Source organism: Lolium perenne, chromosome 3 (genome assembly GCF_019359855.2).
Source record: "Lolium perenne isolate Kyuss_39 chromosome 3, Kyuss_2.0, whole genome shotgun sequence".
NCBI lineage: Eukaryota > Viridiplantae > Streptophyta > Magnoliopsida > Poales > Poaceae > Lolium > Lolium perenne.
In genome coordinates this window covers 269,822,718-269,848,427 of record NC_067246.2, presented here as the reverse complement: position 1 = coordinate 269,848,427, position 25,710 = coordinate 269,822,718, and the positions used below count along the sequence as shown (strand labels likewise).

At 42.3% G+C, this 25,710-nt stretch overlaps 1 protein-coding gene across 1 annotated transcript; it reads left to right on the top strand.

Annotated features, from left to right (window-relative positions):
- Positions 1 to 14,071: 14,071 nt before the first annotated feature.
- Positions 14,072 to 18,219, top strand: LOC139829877 (cysteine-rich receptor-like protein kinase 34). The gene is made up of 7 exons (XM_051370215.2): positions 14,072 to 14,863; positions 15,095 to 15,223; positions 16,478 to 16,590; positions 16,689 to 16,893; positions 16,977 to 17,214; positions 17,308 to 17,458; positions 17,574 to 18,219. Exons 1-7 carry the CDS (start codon positions 14,155 to 14,157, stop codon positions 17,940 to 17,942), a joined length of 1,914 nt encoding a protein of 637 aa, XP_051226175.2. The 5' UTR covers positions 14,072 to 14,154; the 3' UTR covers positions 17,943 to 18,219.
- The last annotated feature ends 7,491 nt before the right edge of the window (positions 18,220 to 25,710 follow it).

The window sequence follows — 25,710 nt, the reverse complement described above, 5'->3', positions numbered from 1 at the left end:
TATTACTATTCAAACAATGGTTAGATATACACCACCAACTGTTAGTTTGAGACACATGCTTCAATGTCTTATTACCTTGAAAATAACATCTCGGCCTCAATATTAGGATACCAATGTGTTCTACGTCGAGGTGGTTACCTACATTACAATTTTAGGATACCTTCACTAACATTAGAAGGACTTCATCAGGCAACTACAAGACATCACTGCATTGGGTTCATCTATCACACAGTTACTTATGAGTCAGTGCCCACGGTTACCTATGATACAACGATAGGATCCCTTTTTCACACATCTAGAAATGATGTTAGTTGGCGCGCACAACGAATGCATATCCACGTTAAGGAGGACATCTACACTAAAGATTTAGGATGCCTCGGCCAAAGAACAAAGGGCCTAACTAACCCGACAGCCTTACACCACAACCATAGTGAGCATCTATGGCGATGCTATATATGATTTGAAGGACCTCACCATTGAATACAATGATACCAATGCCTTAGAGTTTATCAACCACACGGTTACATAAGTGTGAATAACTTCATCGGGCAACCATAAGATATCAATGCATTGGATTCATGTATTACATGTATTTAACTATGATATTATTATTGAAGTAATGTTTAGAAATACACCACGAATGTTTAGTTTAAGACACATGCTTCGATGTCTTATTACCTCAAAAAAGAACTTCTCGGACTCAATATTAGGATACCAATGTGTTCCACGTCGAGGTAGTTACCTACATTACAACTTTAGGATACCTGCGCCAACATTAGAAGGACTTCAATGGGCATTTATAAGGTATCACTCCATTTGGTGCATCTATCACGCGGTTACTTATGAGTCGGTGCCCATGGTTACCTATGATACAAAGGTAGGATCCCTTTTTCACACAAGTAGAAATGATCTTAGTTGGTGCGCACGACGAATGCATATCCATGTCAAGGAGGATATCCAAAAAGAACTTCTCGGGGCTCAATATTAGGATACCAATTTGTGCCACGTCGAGGTGATTACCTAAGTTACAACTTTAGGATACCTTCGCAATGATCCTACCATACAAATATAGTATAAGGATACATTGTTCGGTGGATAAATGATCTTATGGGCTAGATATATGATCGATATCTATGTCCGCAATGACTACATCGTATGAATTAAATATAAGTTAAGGATAATCTGTTCGGTGTCTAAAGTACCTTATAGTCCAATTAGAGGAAACTTGCGTCCACAATTACTATATCGAATGGTTATTTACGACGACGTGTAAGGATACCTTGTTACAGCAAGACAAATGCTTGGCAGAGAACTTTACTGGCACTCGAGTGCTTTTTTATTTTACTATGATGTTACTATTTGAATCATGTTACATTGAGACACATGCATGAATACTTTGCTACCTTAGCAACAAAGAACATTTTTAGGCACCGAACAATTTTCATTTTGACTGCTAAAATCTTGTTACTATGAGATACATGCATGTATATTTTCTTAGATCAAGCATTCGAAGGATATTCAGTTTGACTCTGATGTTACTATTGAAAGTATGGTTAGCGATGGTTACTCTCAGACACATGTATGTATATACAAAGGAATTTTTCAGACACCAGACGACTTTTAGTTTCACTGGCTATGACTTTAATTTTTAAATCATGGATAGTGATAGACCACCAACAGATACTCTAGGATGCAGAACGTAAGATTTTTCGTCTCCATTATGATGTTACTTCTAAAATCAAGGTTAGAGATACACCACTGATGGTTAGGCTAAGACACATGCATGGATATCTTCTCACTTTGGAAGCAAATAACTTCTCAAACACTTGAACATTTTTCAATTTTCACTATGATGTTACTTTTGAAAACCTAGTTACTTAAATCGATGCGCAAAGGACCTTATGAGCCAAATATAGAGGCCTCAATTACTATATGGAATGATCACTTAAGGCGACACGTAAGGATCTCGGTGGTTGGATAAATGATCGTATGCGAGAAATATAGGTTAAGGAAACTAGGGGGGGGGGATATAGGATACCTTGTTCGGTGGCTAAAAAAACTGATGGGGGTAAATATAGGATACCTACGGCCGCGACGTGATGGCTAAAGGATTATATCGGACACATATGGATTAACGATCCCCTATTTGGTGGCTAAAGGGGTCTTATGGGCTAAATATGGGATACCTATAATTACTATATCAAATGGTTACTTAAGCCAATATGTATCCAAGGATACATTGATGGAGGGATGAGATATCGTACGAGATAAATATATGTGAAGGATATCTTGTTTGGCGGCAAAAGGACCTTACGGGCAAAATATGTGATATATATGACGCGTGAGGGTACCTTTTTGGACGGTTAAATGATCCCACCAGACAAATATATGTTAAAGATACCTTGTTCGGTGGCTAAAGGACCTTACAAGCCAAATATAGGATATCTTGTCCGCAATTATGATATTGAGTGGTTACTTACAACGACGCGTAAGGATGCCTTGGTTGGACGGTCGACGCATCCTATGAGTCAAATATAGGTTAAGGATACTTTGTTCGGCGGATGAAGCACCTTTCATGCCAAATATATGCTATCTATGCCTGCAATTACTATATCGAATGGTTACTTACATCGACATGTAAGCATGGGCGGATCCACCATCCCTCCAGCCCGGGCGGCCGCCCGGGCTTCGCGGCGGCGGCACACCTAGTATCATATGTTGTTCTATAGCATTTTGTCCCCAAAAAAAGGCATGGTAGGCATGTTTGCCCAGGCTTCTAGAAACTTCTAGGTCCGCCCATGCATCTAAGGGTACCTTGTTGGATGGCTATATGATCCTACCATACAAATATAGGTTAAGGATACCTTGTTCGGTGGCTAAAGGACCTTACGAGGCAAATATAGGATATCTATGCCCACAATTATTATATCGAATGGTTACTTACAACGACATGTAAGGATACCTTGTAAGGATACATTTTTAGTTCGGCAAAGAACTTTTCAAAAACCTGAACGAGCACCATGCATGGATATCTTCTTACATAGGCGAAGCACTTTTCATACACGGAAACAAATTTCATTTGGACTACGAAGTTACTTCTGAAATCATGGTTAACGATACACCACATGTGGTTAGCTTGAGACCAACATGCATATGTTATTATAGGTTGGCGAAGAACTTTTCTGGTAGTCGAGTACTTTTTTATTTAACTATGATGTTACTATTTGAATCATGTTATATTGAGACACATGCATGGATATCTAGTTTCCTTGGCAACAAAGAACTTCTTTAGATACCGAACACTTTTCATTTTTGACAGCTAAAATCTTGTTACTATGATATACATGCATGTATATTTTCTTAGATCAAGCGTTCGAAGGATATTCAGTTTGACTATGGTTCCTTGGAGACACATGTACGGATATCTTCGTAGCTCGACAAAGAACTTTTTCAGACACCATACGATTTCAGTTTGACTGGATATGATTTCAATTATTACATCATGGATAGTTATAGACCACCGGCAGATACTTTCAGATACACGCATGGATATCTTCTTAGAAGTTTTTTGACAACTGACGATTTTTCATCTCGACTATGATGTTACTTCTAAATCAACGTTAGAGATACACCATTGATGGTTACACCGAGACATATGCATGGATATCTGCTCAACTTGGCAACAAATAACTTCTCAAACACTTGAACGATTTTCAATTTTCACTATGATGTTACTATTAAAACATTGGTTAGCGATGGTTACCATTACACACGTGCATGAATATCGTCTTAGCCGAGCAAAGAACTTTCCGGACACCGAAAGAGTTTTCAATATGACACATGCTTGTATATCTCTTATTATCTCGGTTTTCAATATGAATATGTTGTACTATATATAATCGTGGTTAGCGGTACATGGTCGAGTGTTACTCACCGACGCATGCTTGGATCTCTTATTAGTTTGGAAAATAAATTTTTAGTCACCGAACATTTTTCAATTTGACCATATGATGGTACTATTTATAATCATAGTTAGCGATACACATCCAATGGATACCGACAGACACATGCTTGGTTATCTAATTTGCTCGAAATTAACTTCTTAGGCACCACACTGTTTTTAGTATAAATATGGTTGTACTATTTATAATCATGGTTACCGATACACAGCCAACGGTTATCTTCTTAGCTCGGCATATAACTTTTTCAAAAAAATTATGACTTTAAATTTGACTATGATTTCACTTTTGATATCATGGTTAGCGATATACCCATGACATATACTCTGTAATAGATGCATGGATATATTCTTAGCTAGACAAAGAACTTTCAAGACACCGGACGGTTTTCAGCTTGACTATGATGTTACTGAAATCAAGGTTAGGGATACACCACTGATGGTTACGCTGAGACACAAATCAACGCGCAAAGGGCCTTATGAGCCAAATATAGCGGCCGCAGTTACTATATGGAATGGTCACTTAAGGCGACAAGCAAGGATACCATGGTGGACGGATAAATGATCATATGCGAGAAATATAGGTTAAGGAAACTAGGGGGGGGGGGGGATATATGATACCTTGTTCGATGGCTAAAGAACCTTATGGGGTAAATATAAGATACCTACGGCCGCGACTTGATGGGTAAAGGATTATATGGGACACAGAAAGGTTAACGATACTTTATTCCGTGGCTATGATTTCAACTTTTAAATCATGGATAGTGATAGACCCTCGACAGATACTCTTAGATACATGCATGGATATCTTCTTAAATCATGGAAGTTGTAAACAACGAGTGTTCAGTGGGGCAGCCTATTAACGCGGGGGAGGAGGACAAGGATGTTGCGCAGCATTTACTTTGGTCGCCACGTGGGAAGCATACAAGGTCGCCTCGTGCGAAAGCCGAAGTGGCGACGCATCGCTATCGGCTGGCGAGGTAAACCGCGCCGCCATAAATGTGTCTTAATTTAAGCTGACTGGCCTATGTGTCAATGATGTGCTGCCTCTAGCAGTCGGGTGCGTACGTGGCAGGCGGCGACATACAAACTTTGGACCTAGATGTCCTAATAAAAAGAGGGCAATGATCCTAACGAAAATATAGATGGAATTCATAACGGGAGAGTGAATATGTTGGTGGACGTGCTTGGTCTAGAAGACAACATAGGGGTTGTACCAGAGAGATATCACTCGTGCATGGTGCTAGGCCAAGTCTGAATTTCAGCCGATAGGGGAGAGAGGAATGTAGCCCTATGGTGGATGTTCGATGATGTCAGGAAAAAAGATATTTTGGCATATTTTGTATTAAAACACTTCCTTAATGTATTCATAGGTTTAATTTGCAGGTACTTTTTTTGCGAATTAATTTGCAGGTACTAGAACCTCATGATCCGTAACTGCAAGTAGTTTCGGAGTAAGTTACGACATATTATGCTTGTCTATCAAGATGATTCATATTCTCATATATTATCGTATGTCTGTGATAGATCTGTTGATTACTGCCACCGGAACACTGTATGAAAATGAATGTTGGAGTAGTAGCTGTGATTTCACGCTAATGGTTTTCAAGATAACAAGTTACAGTAGTTGATCGCTGTCTCTAAGGTAAATCAGCGAGGTTTAGTGTGGCTAATAAGAACAGAGTATAAACGGCTCTTGCAAGGGATTTTACAGAACCCTTTCGGAAACAAAAAGTTGCAACTAAAATCAGTGTATGCAGAGTGTTGTTATTGGACTCTCCAGAATTTATGACCACTGGAGATGGATATCAGTAAATCGGTATGGAGAAAATAAAAATGAGCTTAAACAAACATATGGTTTCTTATAATCTTTTTTCAGGTACTGCCAGGGCGACTGCTATCTGCAATAGATCACATTCTTGTTTGTTTTTTTGTGAAACCAAAGAAGAAGAAACAGAATTCATACATTGAGTTGCAGTTGTGCAGAGGATACTGATTTCTGAATCTGAACAGCTATGTGAATAACCTTTTTTCTGTTTGTCAGATGTAATAAACTTTATACTTGTGTTGTTAGTTACTATGCAGACATTTTCAAAGTACTTTATATGAATTCGGCGATCTTTAGCAGTATTATGTTCAAAAAAAGGAGACGAACAATTTTTGTTCAGACGAAAAAGCAGAATTCGAAACGAGTTGAGCTAAAAATGCAAAAGAAAGTCAGCGTTTAAAGTAGGAGTGGAGATGTTCATGTGGGCCAGAGGGGCGTACCTCTTGCTGCTAACATAGTACTGGGAAGGACGGAGAGAGCACCTTTGGGTGGGGCAGAACTGTACCTGGCTATGTGAGGTGGTACGGGGAAACAGTGAAAATACATAACATGCAGCTATGATTCGGTACAATACACTGCATGCAGTCAACGTTGTGATCGAATCTCAACCTGAACACACGGTACGAGATAAGGTGAGGGCGCCGTAAGGTCCTGACCAAATGCGCACCCGGGATACCTTCGCTAACATTAGAAGGACTTCACCGTGCAACTACAAGATATCACTGCATTGGATTCATCTATCACACAATTACGTATGAGTCAGTGCCCATGGTTACCTATGATACAAGATAGAATCCTTTTTTCACACATATAGAAATGATATTAGTTGGCGCGCACGAGGAATGCATATCCATGTCAAGGAGGATATCTACACTAAAGCTTTAGGATGCCTTGGCCAAAGATCAAAGGGCCTGACTAACCCGGCAGCCTTACACCACAACCATAGTGAGCATCTATGGCGATGTTATATATGATTTGAAGGACCTCATGATTGAATACATCGATATTATGCCTTAGAGTTTATCTACCACACGGTTACATATGTGTTCCACATCGAGGTAGTTAACTATATTACAACTTTTGGATACCTTCAGAGACATCAGAATGACTTCATCGGACAACCATAAGATATCAATGCATTGGATTCATTTATTACATGGATTTAACTACGATATTACTATTTAAATAATGGTTAGAAATACACCACCAATGGTTAGTTTGAGACACATGCTTTGATGTCTTATTATCTCGAAAAAGAACTTCTCGGGCTCAATATTAGGATACCAATGTGTTCCACGTCGAGGTAGTTACCTACATTACAACTTTAGGATACCTTCGCCAACATTAGAAGGACTTTACTGGGCAACTATGAGATATGACTGCATTGGGTTCATTTATCACACGGTTACGTATGAGTCGGTGTCCACGATTACCTATGATACAACGGTTGGATTCTTTTTTCACACATGTAGAAATTATCTTAGTTGGCGTGTACGACAAATGCATATCCACGTCAAGGTGGATATCTACACTAAAAATTTAGGATGCCTTCACCAAATATCAAGGGGCCTAACTAACCTGGCAGCCTTACGCCACAACCATGGTAAGCATCCATGGCGATGTTAAATACGTTTTGGAGGACTTCACCATTGAACATTGCGATATCAATGCCTTAGAGTTTATCTAACACACGGTTACATATGTGTTTCACATCAAGGTAGTTAACTATATTACAACTTTAGGATATCTTCACGGACATCAGAATGACTTCACCGGGCAACCATAAGATATCAATGCATTGGATTCATTTATTACATGGATTTAACTACGATATTACTATTCAAACAATGGTTAGATATACACCACCAACGGTTAGTTTGAGACACATGCTTCAATGTCTTATTACCTTGAAAATAACATCTCGGCCTCAATATTAGGATACCAATGTGTTCTACGTCGAGGTGGTTACCTACATTACAATTTTAGGATACCTTCACTAACATTAGAAGGACTTCATCAGGCAACTACAAGACATCACTGCATTGGGTTCATCTATCACACAGTTACTTATGAGTCAGTGCCCACGGTTACCTATGATACAACGATAGGATCCCTTTTTCACACATCTAGAAATGATGTTAGTTGGCGCGCACAACGAATGCATATCCACGTTAAGGAGGACATCTACACTAAAGATTTAGGATGCCTCGGCCAAAGAACAAAGGGCCTAACTAACCCGACAGCCTTACACCACAACCATAGTGAGCATCTATGGCGATGCTATATATGATTTGAAGGACCTCACCATTGAATACAATGATACCAATGCCTTAGAGTTTATCAACCACACGGTTACATAAGTGTGAATAACTTCATCGGGCAACCATAAGATATCAATGCATTGGATTCATGTATTACATGTATTTAACTACGATATTATTATTGAAGTAATGGTTAGAAATACACCACGAATGTTTAGTTTGAGACACATGCTTCGATGTCTTATTACCTCAAAAAAGAACTTCTCGGACTCAATATTAGGATACCAATGTGTTCCACGTCGAGGTAGTTACCTACATTACAACTTTAGGATACCTGCGCCAACATTAGAAGGACTTCAATGGGCATTTATAAGGTATCACTCCATTTGGTGCATCTATCACGCGGTTACTTATGAGTCGGTGCCCACGGTTACCTATGATACAAAGGTAGGATCCCTTTTTCACACAAGTAGAAATGATCTTAGTTGGTGCGCACGACGAATGCATATCCATGTCAAGGAGGATATCCAAAAAGAACTTCTCGGGGCTCAATATTAGGATACCAATTTGTGCCACGTTGAGGTGATTACCTAAGTTACAACTTTAGGATACCTTCGCAATGATCCTACCATACAAATATAGTATAAGGATACATTGTTCGGTGGATAAATGATCTTATGGGCTAGATATATGATCGATATCTATGTCCGCAATGACTACATCGTATGAATTAAATATAAGTTAAGGATAATCTGTTCGGTGTCTAAAGTACCTTATAGTCCAATTAGAGGAAACTTGCGTCCACAATTACTATATCGAATGGTTATTTACGACGACGTGTAAGGATACCTTGTTACAGCAAGACAAATGCTTGGCAGAGAACTTTACTGGCACTCGAGTGCTTTTTTATTTTACTATGATGTTACTATTTGAATCATGTTACATTGAGACACATGCATGAATACTTTGCTACCTTAGCAACAAAGAACATTTTTAGGCACCGAACAATTTTCATTTTGACTGCTAAAATCTTGTTACTATGAGATACATGCATGTATATTTTCTTAGATCAAGCATTCGAAGGATATTCAGTTTGACTCTGATGTTACTATTGAAAGTATGGTTAGCGATGGTTACTCTCAGACACATGTATGTATATACAAAGGAATTTTTCAGACACCAGACGACTTTTAGTTTCACTGGCTATGACTTTAATTTTTAAATCATGGATAGTGATAGACCACCAACAGATACTCTAGGATGCAGAACGTAAGATTTTTCGTCTCCATTATGATGTTACTTCTAAAATCAAGGTTAGAGATACACCACTGGTGGTTAGGCTAAGACACATGCATGGATATCTTCTCACTTTGGAAGCAAATAACTTCTCAAACACTTGAACATTTTTCAATTTTCACTATGATGTTACTTTTGAAAACCTAGTTACTTAAATCGATGCGCAAAGGACCTTATGAGCCAAATATAGAGGCCTCAATTACTATATGGAATGATCACTTAAGGCGACACGTAAGGATCTCGGTGGTTGGATAAATGATCGTATGCGAGAAATATAGGTTAAGGAAACTAGGGGGGATATAGGATACCTTGTTCGGTGGCTAAAAAAACTGATGGGGGTAAATATAGGATACCTACGGCCGCGACGTGATGGCTAAAGGATTATATCGGACACATATGGATTAACGATCCCCTATTTGGTGGCTAAAGGGTCTTATGGGCTAAATATGGGATACCTATAATTACTATATCAAATGGTTACTTAAGCCAATATGTATCCAAGGATACATTGATGGAGGGATGAGATATCGTACGAGATAAATATATGTGAAGGATATCTTGTTTGGCGGCAAAAGGACCTTACGGGCAAAATATGTGATATATATGACGCGTGAGGGTACCTTTTTGGACGGTTAAATGATCCCACCAGACAAATATATGTTAAAGATACCTTGTTCGGTGGCTAAAGGACCTTACAAGCCAAATATAGGATATCTTGTCCGCAATTATGATATCGAGTGGTTACTTACAACGACGCGTAAGGATGCCTTGGTTGGACGGTCGACGCATCCTATGAGTCAAATATAGGTTAAGGATACTTTGTTCGGCGGATGAAGCACCTTTCATGCCAAATATATGCTATCTATGCCTGCAATTACTATATCGAATGGTTACTTACATCGACATGTAAGCATGGGCGGATCCACCATCCCTCCAGCCCGGGCGGCCGCCCGGGCTTCGCGGCGGCGGCACACCTAGTATCATATGTTGTTCTATAGCATTTTGTCCCAAAAAAAAGGCATGGTAGGCATGTTTGCCCAGGCTTCTAGAAACTTCTAGGTCCGCCCATGCATCTAAGGGTACCTTGTTGGATGGCTATATGATCCTACCATACAAATATAGGTTAAGGATACCTTGTTCGGTGGCTAAAGGACCTTACGAGGCAAATATAGGATATCTATGCCCACAATTATTATATCGAATGGTTACTTACAACGACATGTAAGGATACCTTGTAAGGATACATTTTTAGTTCGGCAAAGAACTTTTCAAAAACCTGAACGAGCACCATGCATGGATATCTTCTTACATAGGCGAAGCACTTTTCATACACGGAAACAAATTTCATTTGGACTACGAAGTTACTTCTGAAATCATGGTTAACGATACACCACATGTGGTTAGCTTGAGACCAACATGCATATGTTATTATAGGTTGGCGAAGAACTTTTCTGGTAGTCGAGTACTTTTTTATTTAACTATGATGTTACTATTTGAATCATGTTATATTGAGACACATGCATGGATATCTAGTTTCCTTGGCAACAAAGAACTTCTTTAGATACCGAACACTTTTCATTTTTGACTGCTAAAATCTTGTTACTATGATATACATGCATGTATATTTTCTTAGATCAAGCGTTCGAAGGATATTCAGTTTGACTATGGTTCCTTGGAGACACATGTACGGATATCTTCGTAGCTCGACAAAGAACTTTTTCAGACACCATACGATTTCAGTTTGACTGGATATGATTTCAATTATTAAATCATGGATAGTTATAGACCACCGGCAGATACTTTCAGATACACGCATGGATATCTTCTTAGAAGTTTTTTGACAACTGACGATTTTTCATCTCGACTATGATGTTACTTCTAAATCAACGTTAGAGATACACCATTGATGGTTACACCGAGACATATGCATGGATATCTGCTCAACTTGGCAACAAATAACTTCTCAAACACTTGAACGATTTTCAATTTTCACTATGATGTTACTATTAAAACATTGGTTAGCGATGGTTACCATTACACACGTGCATGAATATCGTCTTAGCCGAGCAAAGAACTTTCCGGACACCGAAAGAGTTTTCAATATGACACATGCTTGTATATCTCTTATTATCTCGGTTTTCAATATGAATATGTTGTACTATATATAATCGTGGTTAGCGGTACATGGTCGAGTGTTACTCACCGACGCATGCTTGGATCTCTTATTAGTTTGGAAAATAAATTTTTAGTCACCGAACATTTTTCAATTTGACCATATGATGGTACTATTTATAATCATAGTTAGCGATACACATCCAATGGATACCGACAGACACATGCTTGGTTATCTAATTTGCTCGAAATTAACTTCTTAGGCACCACACTGTTTTTAGTATAAATATGGTTGTACTATTTATAATCATGGTTACCGATACACAGCCAACGGTTATCTTCTTAGCTCGGCATATAACTTTTTCAAAAAAATTATGACTTTAAATTTGACTATGATTTCACTTTTGATATCATGGTTAGCGATATACCCATGACATATACTCTGTAATAGATGCATGGATATATTCTTAGCTAGACAAAGAACTTTCAAGACACCGGACGGTTTTCAGCTTGACTATGATGTTACTGAAATCAAGGTTAGGGATACACCACTGATGGTTACGCTGAGACACAAATCAACGCGCAAAGGGCCTTATGAGCCAAATATAGCGGCCGCAGTTACTATATGGAATGGTCACTTAAGGCGACAAGCAAGGATACCATGGTGGACGGATAAATGATCATATGCGAGAAATATAGGTTAAGGAAACTAGGGGGGGGGGGGATATATGATACCTTGTTCGATGGCTAAAGAACCTTATGGGGTAAATATAAGATACCTACGGCCGCGACTTGATGGGTAAAGGATTATATGGGACACAGAAAGGTTAACGATACTTTATTCCGTGGCTATGATTTCAACTTTTAAATCATGGATAGTGATAGACCCTCGACAGATACTCTTAGATACATGCATGGATATCTTCTTAAATCATGGAAGTTGTAAACAACGAGTGTTCAGTGGGGCAGCCTATTAACGCGGGGGAGGAGGACAAGGATGTTGCGCAGCATTTACTTTGGTCGCCACGTGGGAAGCATACAAGGTCGCCTCGTGCGAAAGCCGAAGTGGCGACGCATCGCTATCGGCTGGCGAGGTAAACCGCGCCGCCATAAATGTGTCTTAATTTAAGCTGACTGGCCTATGTGTCAATGATGTGCTGCCTCTAGCAGTCGGGTGCGTACGTGGCAGGCGGCGACATACAAACTTTGGACCTAGATGTCCTAATAAAAAGAGGGCAATGATCCTAACGAAAATATAGATGGAATTCATAACGGGAGAGTGAATATGTTGGTGGACGTGCTTGGTCTAGAAGACAACATAGGGGTTGTACCAGAGAGATATCACTCGTGCATGGTGCTAGGCCAAGTCTGAATTTCAGCCGATAGGGGAGAGAGGAATGTAGCCCTATGGTGGATGTTCGATGATGTCAGGAAAAAAGATATTTTGGCATATTTTGTATTAAAACACTTCCTTAATGTATTCATAGGTTTAATTTGCAGGTACTTTTTTTGCGAATTAATTTGCAGGTACTAGAACCTCATGATCCGTAACTGCAAGTAGTTTCGGAGTAAGTTATGACATATTATGCTTGTCTATCAAGATGATTCATATTCTCATATATTATCGTATGTCTGTGATAGATCTGTTGATTACTGCCACCGGAACACTGTATGAAAATGAATGTTGGAGTAGTAGCTGTGATTTCACGCTAATGGTTTTCAAGATAACAAGTTACAGTAGTTGATCGCTGTCTCTAAGGTAAATCAGCGAGGTTTAGTGTGGCTAATAAGAACAGAGTATAAACGGCTCTTGCAAGGGATTTTACAGAACCCTTTCGGAAACAAAAAGTTGCAACTAAAATCAGTGTATGCAGAGTGTTGTTATTGGACTCTCCAGAATTTATGACCACTGGAGATGGATATCAGTAAATCGGTATGGAGAAAATAAAAATGAGCTTAAACGAACATATGGTTTCTTATAATCTTTTTTCAGGTACTGCCAGGGCGACTGCTATCTGCAATAGATCACATTCTTGTTTGTTTTTTTGTGAAACCAAAGAAGAAGAAACAGAATTCATACATTGAGTTGCAGTTGTGCAGAGGATACTGATTTCTGAATCTGAACAGCTATGTGAATAACCTTTTTTCTGTTTGTCAGATGTAATAAACTTTATACTTGTGTTGTTAGTTACTATGCAGACATTTTCAAAGTACTTTATATGAATTCGGCGATCTTTAGCAGTATTATGTTCAAAAAAAGGAGACGAACAATTTTTGTTCAGACGAAAAAGCAGAATTCGAAACGAGTTGAGCTAAAAATGCAAAAGAAAGTCAGCGTTTAAAGTAGGAGTGGAGATGTTCATGTGGGCCAGAGGGGCGTACCTCTTGCTGCTAACATAGTACTGGGAAGGACGGAGAGAGCACCTTTGGGTGGGGCAGAACTGTACCTGGCTATGTGAGGTGGTACGAGGAAACAGTGAAAATACATAATATGCAGCTATGATTCGGTACAATACACTGCATGCAGTCAACGTTGTGATCGAATCTCAACCTGAACACACGGTACGAGATAAGGTGAGGGCGCCGTAAGGTCCTGACCAAATGCGCACCCTTCCCAAGCGGGGATACACTGCGGGTCGAAAGAGGCGGCATCCCCTGCTGCTTCTTCTCCCTCCCCATCACCTGCCACCAACGGCACCATGTTCGCCGACAACCTCCGGACACTCCTCTTCGCCCTCCCCGACGCCGCGGCGCCCACGGGGTTCGCTTCCCTGTCCAACGGCACCGGCCGCAACCGCGTCTTCGTCCGCGGCATCTGCCGCGGCGACTCCTCGGAATCCCAGTGCCTTGCTGACCTGCGGTCCGGGACCATCGACCTCATCGCCAGCTGCACCGCCGCTAGCCGCCGCGCGACGGGGTTCTACGACAAGTGCATCGTCACCTACGCCGACATCAACGCCTCGACGGCCGGCTTCAGCTTCGAGGAGGATGAGCTGAGCGAGATTCTCTACGACGGCCGCAGAGTGGCCGACCCGGACAACTACGAGAAGACGTACTACGCGCTGATGAAGCGGCTGGTGGCGCGGGCTGCTAGCGGCAACGGCTCTGCGTCGGCGAGGACGAGCATGTTCGCTACCGGGGAGGCGGAGTACAACCGCAGCATCCCTAACGGAACCATATACGGGCTGGTGCAGTGCATGAGGGACCTCAGCGCCGCCGAGTGCGGGCGGTGCCTGCAGGCGGCGGTGCCGCAGCTGCCGACGTGCTGCGCGGGGTATCAGGGAGGGGTCGTGCGAAGCTTCAACTGCCACCTGCGGATTCAATTGTACACTTACTACGACCTGGCGTTCGACGCGCCTCCGGGCGCCGCTGCACCGTCGCCGCCCTTGTCCGACGAACAAAGACACCGTGAGTGGCTTAGTCGGACTGCGGCCTCCACTAAATTTCCTAGCTTTTCGGCCTTCACTAGATGCACCGGCCGGGAAAAGTCTGACTGAACATTCTAACTTTCACTAACTTTTCCTGACAAATCAGCGATTTCTAGTCGTGGCTCTCACGGCGGCAGCTGGGTGCCTGCTGTGCAGTGATCGAGGTGACCGGTGCTAACGGTGCTAATTAAAATTGCTTCAAAACATGCAGGAAAGAGGAGATCAGAGCACATCATCCTTGCAGTCGCACTTGCAGTTGGAGCACTGCTCGTCCTAGTAGTCGCGCTTGTTTATGTTCGTCAGCGGAGGAGAAGGATCGAGGCGCACAAGGAGCAAAGTGGTAAATGCTATATACTCCTTTATTTATTCCCAAAACATGTTTAATCAATGTCAGACCAAATATACATGAAAATATCAAATGCATACAATATGAAATACAAATTTCATGATAGTCCTAATAATATTGATTCAACAATGTTATTGGCGTTCTTTTTTTCTTCTACATACTTAGCCAAATATCACAAAATTTGACAGCATAACTTGCATGTAACATATTTTGAAAAATATCAAGGAAGGACAATTTCCAGTAACTGCTCAAAGTAATAAGTGTACCCACCATCATAACCAAGCTATTAATGGCCTCCTGGAAATCTTCGAACTACGAGTAGTCCACTCATCTTTGTTTTAAACGTGACTAGTACTCCGAAAAAAAAAATACTCTAGTACATCACATATTCAGTTGCTATGCTTCGTACACCACCTTATATAGCTTTTGATTTTCATGCGGATAGGTGGTTGAGATTAGAACTTGCTTCTTCAATTATGAGGATAATATGGTCTTTATAGGTGGTGGAACTTTTTTTTGTGTGTTGCGCTAATTAGTTAGCTCTTGTATCGCTAGATGCCCAAATCAGTTCGACCTTCTTGCTCATGTCTGCCACCAACTGAAAACCATCCGAGAGAGAGGGGGAAAGAAAAGAAGAGACATAGGTTATTGATGCTGCTAAGTGATTAATTTGACTAAACTACATGGTTGTTTTAGTGCCAAGTGGCCTTAGATTTTTATAAATCAAAGTCACGTTTTTGCTACCCTTTCAATATTTCCATTCAATGGCTGTTGAACTTTTAGTTTGATTTTTATTTAGACTAAAAAATGATTGAAGAAAACATAAAAAGGAAAAAATTGAAAAAAAAGAGAATGTACTTTAAGTATGCTTAAATGAATATAGGATGGTTGGATTATATTAAACCTGAAAAAAATATAAATAAAATGCATGGACATGGTTTATGACTACCTGAATAAAGTTAAAACACTAATCCAGAAGGTCACATTTACACGACACTAAACTTGCACTTTGCGGTAGCAAGAAGGAGCTAACTAGCTAAAGACAACAGAATTTAAGGGTTGAAAGACTAACTTTCTTTCAACCATTAAGTTTTGCTGTCTTTTGAAACCGTAATCTTTTGCCTTTGCCTAGAAATTAGTAAGAGAATAAAACTATTCTCAAGTTTATGTGTTTCCCTCAAGAGTCAACTATTCTATATTTTTCCTTAAAAAAAATTCTATAGTTGAATTGCATGTTCCTAATTGCAGATAATGCAGCCGATGGCTTGGACTGTTTTAGTCTGCAAGTGTTAAAAGCTGCGACATCTAATTTTTCTATACAAAATAAACTCGGAGAGGGAGGATTCGGAGAAGTTTTTAAGGTACATATTGCTTCACTGTCTATGTTATGAGTGGACTTTTTCGAATACAAATAATAGGGTGAATTGATTTAGCTGAGAGCAAACTTGCTTTTACACAGGGCGGATTGCAGGGTGGAAAGGAAATAGCGGTGAAAAGGTTGTCACAGAACTCCGCGCAAGGGTTCAATGAGCTGAAAAACGAGCTAGTGTTAGCCAACAGACTTAGGCACAGGAATCTGGTGCAGCTTCTGGGCGTTTGCTTCCAAGAGAAACTGCTGGTGTACGAATATATGCCTCAAGGGAGCCTAGACTCGATCCTTTTTGGTAATTCACACATATACATTAATACACAACGAATTTGTATGTTGTGCTCTTGTTAATCTGAGAGGAAGTGTTGTCTGTACCAGATCCTGAGAAGGCACATCAACTGGACTGGACGAGAAGGACCACGATCATCTCTGGGATTGCCCGAGGCCTGCTATATCTCCACGAGGAGTCTCCTCTGAAGATCATACACCGAGACCTGAAGCCAAGCAACGTCTTGCTGGACCTGGACATGAACCCCAAGATCTCAGACTTTGGTCTGTCTAGGGCTTTCGGTGGAGATCAATCGATCGACATAACGAAACGGCCTGTCGGTACGCTGTAAGTTCGAATGATTCATCCGGTAAAATCAACTAATTTAAACAAAATTTGATTGGATCGCTGACGACCCAAAGTGTGAACCATTTCCTGCAGTGGGTACATGTCTCCGGAGTACGCTTACTGTGGCCAAGTCTCTGCCAAGTCGGACATGTATAGCTTCGGTGTCATAGTTCTAGAAATTATAACTGGTCGGAGGAACAACAGGTCACTCGAAGACGCTGCCTCAAGATCTCTGCTCAGCTACGTAAGATATCTGCACACCTGCCTAACCTCGGTACCGTTGTACCAAGTTCTCAATACTTATTATGAATTAGAGGGAGTAGCTTATTCAGTTCAGGATACTCCGTGCCGATCTGCAGGTATGGGAGATGTGGAGCACAGGGTCCGTGGAAGAGCTGGTGGATCCTTCCCTGGGCGGACGTTACCCTGAGAGCGAGGCGCTCTACTGCGTGCAGATCGGGCTACTGTGCGTCCAGGAGAATCCGAGCGCTAGGCCGGATGCGTCGGAGGTGGTCCTCATGCTCAACACCCACTCCACGTCTACGGCTTTGCCGGCTCCCTCGAGGCCGGCCTTCTGCTTCTCACAACCTGGTGTTGTTGCCTTGGCCGGAGGGAACCCGACGTCCAGTTACCCGAGCACCTTGGATGGGACGACAAGTAGCGGCCAGCTGCCTACCCCCGGTTTCTCGGAAAACGACGTGACAATCTCCGAGCTCCAGCCTAGGTAGGACGAGGAGCTACATAGCAGACATCTGTTCCACACATGTTCCCATGACAATGCGAATACCTAATAACGTCGTCACTTGTTACTGAACATCCTACAGTGTGAAGCGTACGTAAATACATGTGCTGTATTGAAAACTTGGGACTATACAAAGGATTTTAGCAGTAAATCATGTAAAAACTAGAGACTGGATTGTAACCGTGAATCCAAAACGATGCCGTGGGATCGAGTTCACTATATCGAGGACCACAAAGGCCGGTACAACAGTACACCATTTCCTAGTTGCATGTACAACAAGCATCGGATAGCTAGCTAGGACAAACATGAGGTCAGGTAGTAGTTAAGGATACATGAAGGTCGCATCCACTACAGGAATGGGCCGATATGCCGAGGGCCGAAAACCCTCGGCGTAGCCAGTTTTGACAGTCGGCGTAGGCTACGCCGAGGGCAGCCCTCAGCATAGCTCCTCGGCGACTACCTCCCTCGGTGGAGCCACTATTGCCGTTGGCGTAGCCTGGCCCTCGGCCCGTCGGCAAAACCGTCAGCATATAAATTTAAAAAATTCAACTTTCCTTTTTCCAAAAAAAATCTTTTTTTTCTATATGCCGACGGCAAAACCCTCAGCATAGAATTTTAAATTTTATAAAATTTAAATTTTTTTATACCATTTTTTTCTTTTTTTACTTATCTTTCACCTACTACACTTTTAACTCTAAGTACACTTAATCGTAGAGGTTAAATTTCTTAGTCGGTCACCCATCCTCACACTACTCCAACCTCAGCACGCTTAACTTCTTGGTTCCATTCGGATGAGCTTCCATTAAAGAATTGACATCTTGCTGATAATAATACCATATCAACCCTATTAACCCTTGAACTGTGATGTCACACCTCTTTATTTTTGAATTCCAAACAATTACTTAAGTAAAAAACAATGAATATATAAGTAATAATATTATTAAATTAATCATAAAATGATTTTTTGGTCTTTTTTATATTTAATATGGAATAATTAATATCTTTAAATCGAAAAATCGAAATTCCACAAATAATATGTCTAAATAGATCAGAAAATGAGAGGAATCTAAATATGACATCCATATCATCATTTAAACCTAAAAATTAGAGAAATTCAAATATGACGTCCTGTTTGTCATCTGGCCAAAACGCCCCCCCCCCTCTAGAGATGCGAAATAGCCGTACCGGATGCGCTGGTGCACTATTTACCAACACGCTAAACGGAAAAAAATTAGCACATAAAGTGATGTGTTATAGACCGAAAAACATTTTCGTGAAATTTATTGAGCGACGAAAAGTGTACCCCTAGTTTAAATCCGGTCAGTTTCCAGCGGATTCGGTGGACACCGCAGGAAGCCACATGGATTCTCAGATAGCTAGCGCGCACATATGACATGTGATATATGGTGCGAAGGCGGTGTCCTACCACTACGCGTAGGTCTCGCGCAATACTAAAATGCGCCCATGTAGCTGCTTCACAACAAAAAACCCCGTTTTCGCACTCCGAAAATGAAAAAACCATCGCCCATGGGTCAGATTGAAAATCCGCTTCTGGGCCTTGCTTCCCATCCCAGGGACCACGCACGTGCCAAATTTGGCCTTGTTTCGACAAACTATGCGGTATCACAGGCCGTTTCCTACTCATTTGCCCTAAAAGCCATAGAACTTCGGACATGATAGCCCTGTTTGTGAAGGGTTTTTCAAAATAATAGTCGTATCCTAATTCCGAATTTTGGAGTGGTTACTAGCACATATAAAATGACGCCATGCGGCTCCGCAGGATTTTCTGACTTCGTTTAAATTGCCATCTGGCCAAAACAGGCCCCATGGAGATGCGGTATGGCCGTACCGGGCGCGCTGGTGCACCCGTTTACCATCACGTTAAATGGAAAAAAACATATAAAGTGATGTATCGTAGACCTAAAAATATTTTTCCCTGAATTTATTGAGCGACGGAAAGTGTAGCCCTAGTTCAAATCCGGTCAGTTTCCAGCGGATTCGGCGGGACACCGCAGGAAGCCGCATGGATTCCCAGATAGCTAGCGCGCACATATGGCATGCGATATGTGGTGCGAAGGCGGTGTCGTACCACTACATGGAGGTCTTGCGCAATACTAAAATGCGCCACATGTAGGTGCTTAAAAAAACCGTTTTGGCACCCCGAAAATTTAAAAACCATTGCCCATGGGTCAAATTGGAAATCCACTCCCGGGGCCTTGCTTCCCATCTCAGGGACCACACACGTGCCAAATATGGCCTCAGTCCGACAAACTATGCGGTGTTACAATCCGTTTCCTACTCATTTGTCCTAAAAGTCATAGAACTCCGGACGTGATAGCTCTGTTTGTGAAGAGTTTTTTAAAATAATTGTCGTATCCTAATTCCGAAATTTGGAGTTCTTACTAGGACACATAAAATGACGCCATGCGGTTCCGCGGGATTTTCTGACTTCGTTTAAATTGCTATCTTGCCAAAATGGGCCCCCACGGAGATGCGATATGGCCGTACCGGGCGCGCTGGTGCACCCGTTACCATCGCGCTAAACGAAAAAAATTTAGCATATAAAGTAATGTGTCGTAGACCTAAAAAAACATTTTTCCCGAAATTTATTGAGCGACGGAAAGTGTAGCCCTAGTTCAAATCCAGTCACTTTCCAACGGAAGTTGCATGCATTCCCAGATAGCTAGCGTGCACATATGGCATGTGATATGTGGTGCGAAGGCGGGGTCCTACCACTACGCGGAGGTCTTGCGCATTACTAAAATGCGCCCCATGTAGGTGCTTCACAAAAAAAACCCGTTTTGGCACCCGAAAATGAAAAAACCATCGCCGATGGGTCGGATTGGAAATCCGCTCCCCAGGCCTTGCTTCCCATCCCAGGGACCACACACGTGCCAAATATGACCTCGTTCCGACAAACTATGCGGTGTCACGAGCCGTTTCCTACTCATTTCCCCTAAAAGCCATAGAACTCCGGACTTGATAGCCCTGTTCGTGAAGGTTTTCCAAAATAATTGTCGTATCCCAATTCCGTATTTTGAAGTGGTTACTAGGACACATAAAATGACGCCATGCGGCTCCGCGGGATTTCTTGACTTCGTTTCAATTTCCATCTGGCCAAAACGGGAACCCGATGACATATAAGAAAGTGTTTGAATTATTACTATGTTAACATTGTATTGTACATGAATCAAATATGCATTATTTTGACATAAACGGATAGAGGACGTTTTTCTGAACATTTTGATACCTTATACGCATTTTTTTCTGACATCATAATAGTTATGATTTTTACAAAATTAGACAAATTTGAAAAATGGCCTACGCGGAGGGTGGCTGTCGGCGTAGCCCTGTCTACGCCTAGGGCCAAAGATATGCCGAGGGCTGCCCTCGGCGTAGACCTCGCTACGCCGAAGACAATGCTACGCCGAGGGTCGGATGGCAGGCTGGTCTGGCCGAGCCATACGCCGATGGCCCCAAATTTTGGAGTCGGTGTATAAAAGGCCCTCGGCGTATCGCGCCATTCTTGTAGTGATCACCTCGTGTTTCAGCCGAGCATCCGATCTGCCCCTGTGCGCGCGTGGCTGACCTCTTTGACACCGGGTACCCTCCTGTTCCCGTAGATACCTAGCTAGGTGGCAGGGAACATGGCGCCGCACATCGCCGCCCCCTTCCTCGCGCCGCCAGCAGAAGCCAACGATGGATCTCGACGGGCCCAAGATCTAACAGCCGCCGCCACCACCATCCGTCACCGAAAGCCGTGGTGGAGAACTGCCGCCGACGCACATCCAGGGACGCCGCCCTAGACGCGGAACACGCCGAAGCCAAAGGTTGCCGCCCCAACCGCCACCGCGGGTCACCACCTCCAACAACCCCCGGGCACTTTGGCGCCGGGGCCCGCCGCCACCGTGGCCAGCGCCGACGGCAGCGGCGGAGGGAGAGAAACGGAGGGAGGGGCGGCGGAAGGAGGGAGATCGCCCCCTCTCCCCCCGGTGGCGCCCTAGGGAGCGCCCTGGAGAGAAAACCCGTCAGATAAGATAAACTTATCTCTTCTTTTTCCTGAACAGGTAGCTCTACCCTTTGTTACAGGGACGTGACAGGTACGAGCACGACATTATTTCCAACATGTTCATGTTCATTCTGTCATTTCATTGCTGAACACAATCTAACATGGGGCTCTGCTGGGACGCAAAACAGAAGTAGGTCATTTGCCGGACCTGCTAGCCACCCGTTGGTGTTTCACCGTGTCCATGCTTGGCCACGGCGTTGGCTCTGCCGTCCTCTGGTGCACGGGGCCGGCGACGTTGAGGTGCATTTGCCCGTGGCTTGCAGGGACTGCCAAATTGCAACTCAGCGGGTCAGTTGGTCACACCATCCAGCTATCTCGGTTGAAGCTCAGACATGGTCACACCATTCTTTGAAACTTTTCCGCTACTAACACGCGAGTCGCTGCCGCTGGTGGAGTGGCCGGAGTAGAATGCCGGCCTGGAGGGCGTCCGTCGTGACGTGGATTGGCTGCTCAGAGAAGTCGATCCCACCATCAGCATGACCTCCGACCCCAGTTTGTGGGAGATTTTAATTTCTACAGATTTGTTGAGTGTAGAAACAAGGATGGTGCAAACTTAAATGATATTGCCACGTTTAATGAGATCATAAGTTATTTAGGTCTCATAGAATTACCTATTAAAGGGAGATCATACACATGGAGTAATATGAAGAGTGATCCATTGCTAGTTCCGCTTGATTGGTTCTTTACATCTCCTGCCTGGACTCTTAAATTTCCAAACACACTTGTGAATCCCTTAGCTAAACCCACTTCTGATCACATTCCTTGTGTAATTTCTGTTGGAACCAATATTCCTAAGGCCAAAGTCTTTAGATTCGAAAATCATTGGGTGAGAATGCCGGGTTTCTTGGATGTGGTTAATTCTATTTGGGAGATAAACTGTCCTGGAGATGCTGCTAAAAGTTTATCAGCTAAATTCAAACGGCTCAGAAAAGGCCTTAAGCAGTGGAGCACTAGTTTCTCTGTGCTGAGTACTCTGATATCAAACTGTAACAAAATCATTCTAATGCTAGATTCTTATGAGGACTTGAGGGTGCTACATATAACTGAGTGGAATTTTCAAAATATTGTTAAGCAGAGGCTCCAGCACCTTCTTCTTTGTAAACAGGACTATTGGAAGAAGCGTTGCACGGCCAGATGGGTCAATTTGGGGGACGAAAACACTGCTTTCTTTCACTCTATGGTAACTATAAGATACAGGAAAAACATAATATCCTCTCTTTCCAGGGATGATGGTTCCATTGCGCTGGACCGTAATGAGAAAGCTGGCATTCTTTGGGATTCATTTAAACATTGCTTTCTTTCACTCTATGGCGACTATAAGATACAGGAAAAACACAATATCCTCTCTTTCGAGGAATGATGAAAGAGAGTGAGGAACGACAATGAAAAGAGTTGGCCAATCACGTGACGATAGCATGGGGCGATGGCAGGGCTCCAACCCCATACGCACGCAGCTCGTTGGCACCATCCGCTCCGCACGCCGAGCTCTTGCCGCTGACGCCGTCACACAGGGCCAAGAACCCCAAGCAGGACACACGAGTCCACCCGCAGAGGGACAGGGCGGCAGCCCCGAGGCAGCCAGAACCCCACGCGTCAGCAGGCCCCTGGCCGGCTCCAGCCGGACGCTCAGTCAACGCGGATCCTGGCCGCCCGGGAGCCATCCAATGGCCAATATCTCTTTTGCTATTGTGGCCACTCTAGGAGGCAACCGTGGCCACACGTTCTTTTCTTTTACAATTGACCGCTCATTCTCTCTTGCAGATCGCTGTTCTGCTGGGATTCTCCATCGGCGGCGGCTCCTGTTCGTCTTCTCCAAATGTTTCATGCTTCCCCCGTACAGATAAAGATAACAAAATTCTGAAACCAGACATCTTATTCAGTGGCGGTTAAACAAAGTGGTGAACATGAGTAGTTTAGGTTGGGTTAATGTCACAGAACGGCGCCAGTGTCATGGAAGATACCTTGAGAGGGGTGCATATACATATAGAGGCCGGAGCAGACATAGATATAGGATGTTATGAATGCTCAAAAATGAGACAACATCACTAACAAACGGTACCTGATAGAACAAAGACAAAAAATGTAAGATAATAGTATGCAAGGTAGTGAGAGATGTTTAAAGGCAGACTTCTGACAGAGCAACATGATATATGTATTTGAAGCAACATGAATGATGATGGGCTGAAGGGCACCATCCTTGCCTATCATGAAAGATGATTATGGTCCTAAAAGCGAACACAGTACATTAGTAAATTGCTTAACTTTGTCACGGTCCCCTTCTCCCTACCTAAATGTGAAGCATTGTTGTGAGGCACATGATATGGTATATGGTCAACTGAATTTGTCATGAGTTACGAACTTGCCACTTCTGAAAACAGTGCTGTGTGAATTCCTTTAAAGAAAAACTGGTTAAAACGTTGAGTTCTGCAACACTATCAATGATTAGCCTTGCCTTTTGTTTGCCTTTCTATCCATACTACCACCCACAAAAAGAGTAGGGCAAACCGTCACTATTGCAATTGTTTGGGGACACTGGTTATTTAATTTGATTCAAGTACCTAAAGGTAATACCAGAAATCTCCAATTTAGTTTGATATCCCTAAATGACTCTATTGGATGCTAAATCGCAGGCCCTTTTTGCATTTCTTTATAAGCATAGAAAGAAATGAGGTGAAATCCTATGGTCACATTTGCTTTGTGCAGTATCCTGTCCTATCCCTGTTGGGTCTGAATGAGAAAACTTTGCTGTCAAGTGGTATGGTGTCAATCTGATCTTTCGCATTCTCAGAAAAAAAATTCTAACTATTAAGATGCAGAGGCGCAATGGAGTATTTTTTGTGTGGAGATATTAGCTACTTGAGTGTGGGATTTATTGTTTACCTATTTTGCGTTCTTTGTTGAAGCAGATTTTCCATACTTGTTCTTTCCATGGAAGCTGGATTCATCATTTTTAGGCCTGAATATTGTTTTCAATAAGCTGGACCCATCATAGAATCTATAGCTTGCTTAGGTACGACATAAACCTGTAATGAAATATATTGACTGGAATGGTAGGGTGGCTTAGCCTGCCTTTTAGCTTTATGTTCTTAAGGCAATGGAGACGGACTGATTTCATCATCCTCAGTGCCATCACCAGATTCAAAGTCTTCATCGGCAATTGAATCCTGCATTGGTTAGATCTAAAAATGAAACTTAATTTAATCAATCAATGAAAGATAAGCTTAGTGCTGCTCTATGTATCTAGTGAACTAATTAGCTATTTACTGTTTACTGTCAAGTTGTTTTCAGCCGTTTCTAAGCCTAAAGATAAGTAGCATCTTCTTTATGCATCTTGACTTTGCTGTAGTGGTTGAGAGCTGTATCCCAAGTTTGTTTCCTATACAATGGAATAGGCAGCCTATGGCCAAGCTGCCCTCTGGCCGTTCGAAAACAGAGTTCACTTGTGTTCACCTGGTGAACAATCAGTGCCATCATTAATATATGTTTCAGGTAAGTTAATCATTGAGAACCAACATCATGCTAAACAGGACTACTAAAATCGTGTAGCAAGCATCAATGGGCAGTTAAGAACAGTTCTAGTTTCTGAAGTTAATTTAATTACATAGAGATGGAGCTATAAACGAAATGAACACTTCACAGACATCTTCAGATATCATATATGCAGTAGTCTGCAGCAGTGTAAGGC

Excerpts from the sequence above, each read along its gene's own strand:
- LOC139829877 (XM_051370215.2), top strand. The coding sequence starts at position 14,155 with ATGTTCGCCGACAACCTCCGGACACTCCTCTTCGCCCTCCCCGACGCC. Across the intron at positions 16,591-16,688 it reads GATTCGGAGAAGTTTTTAAG|GGCGGATTGCAGGGTGGAAA; the intron begins GTACATATTGCT and ends GCTTTTACACAG. Across the intron at positions 17,215-17,307 it reads AAACGGCCTGTCGGTACGCT|TGGGTACATGTCTCCGGAGT; the intron begins GTAAGTTCGAAT and ends CATTTCCTGCAG.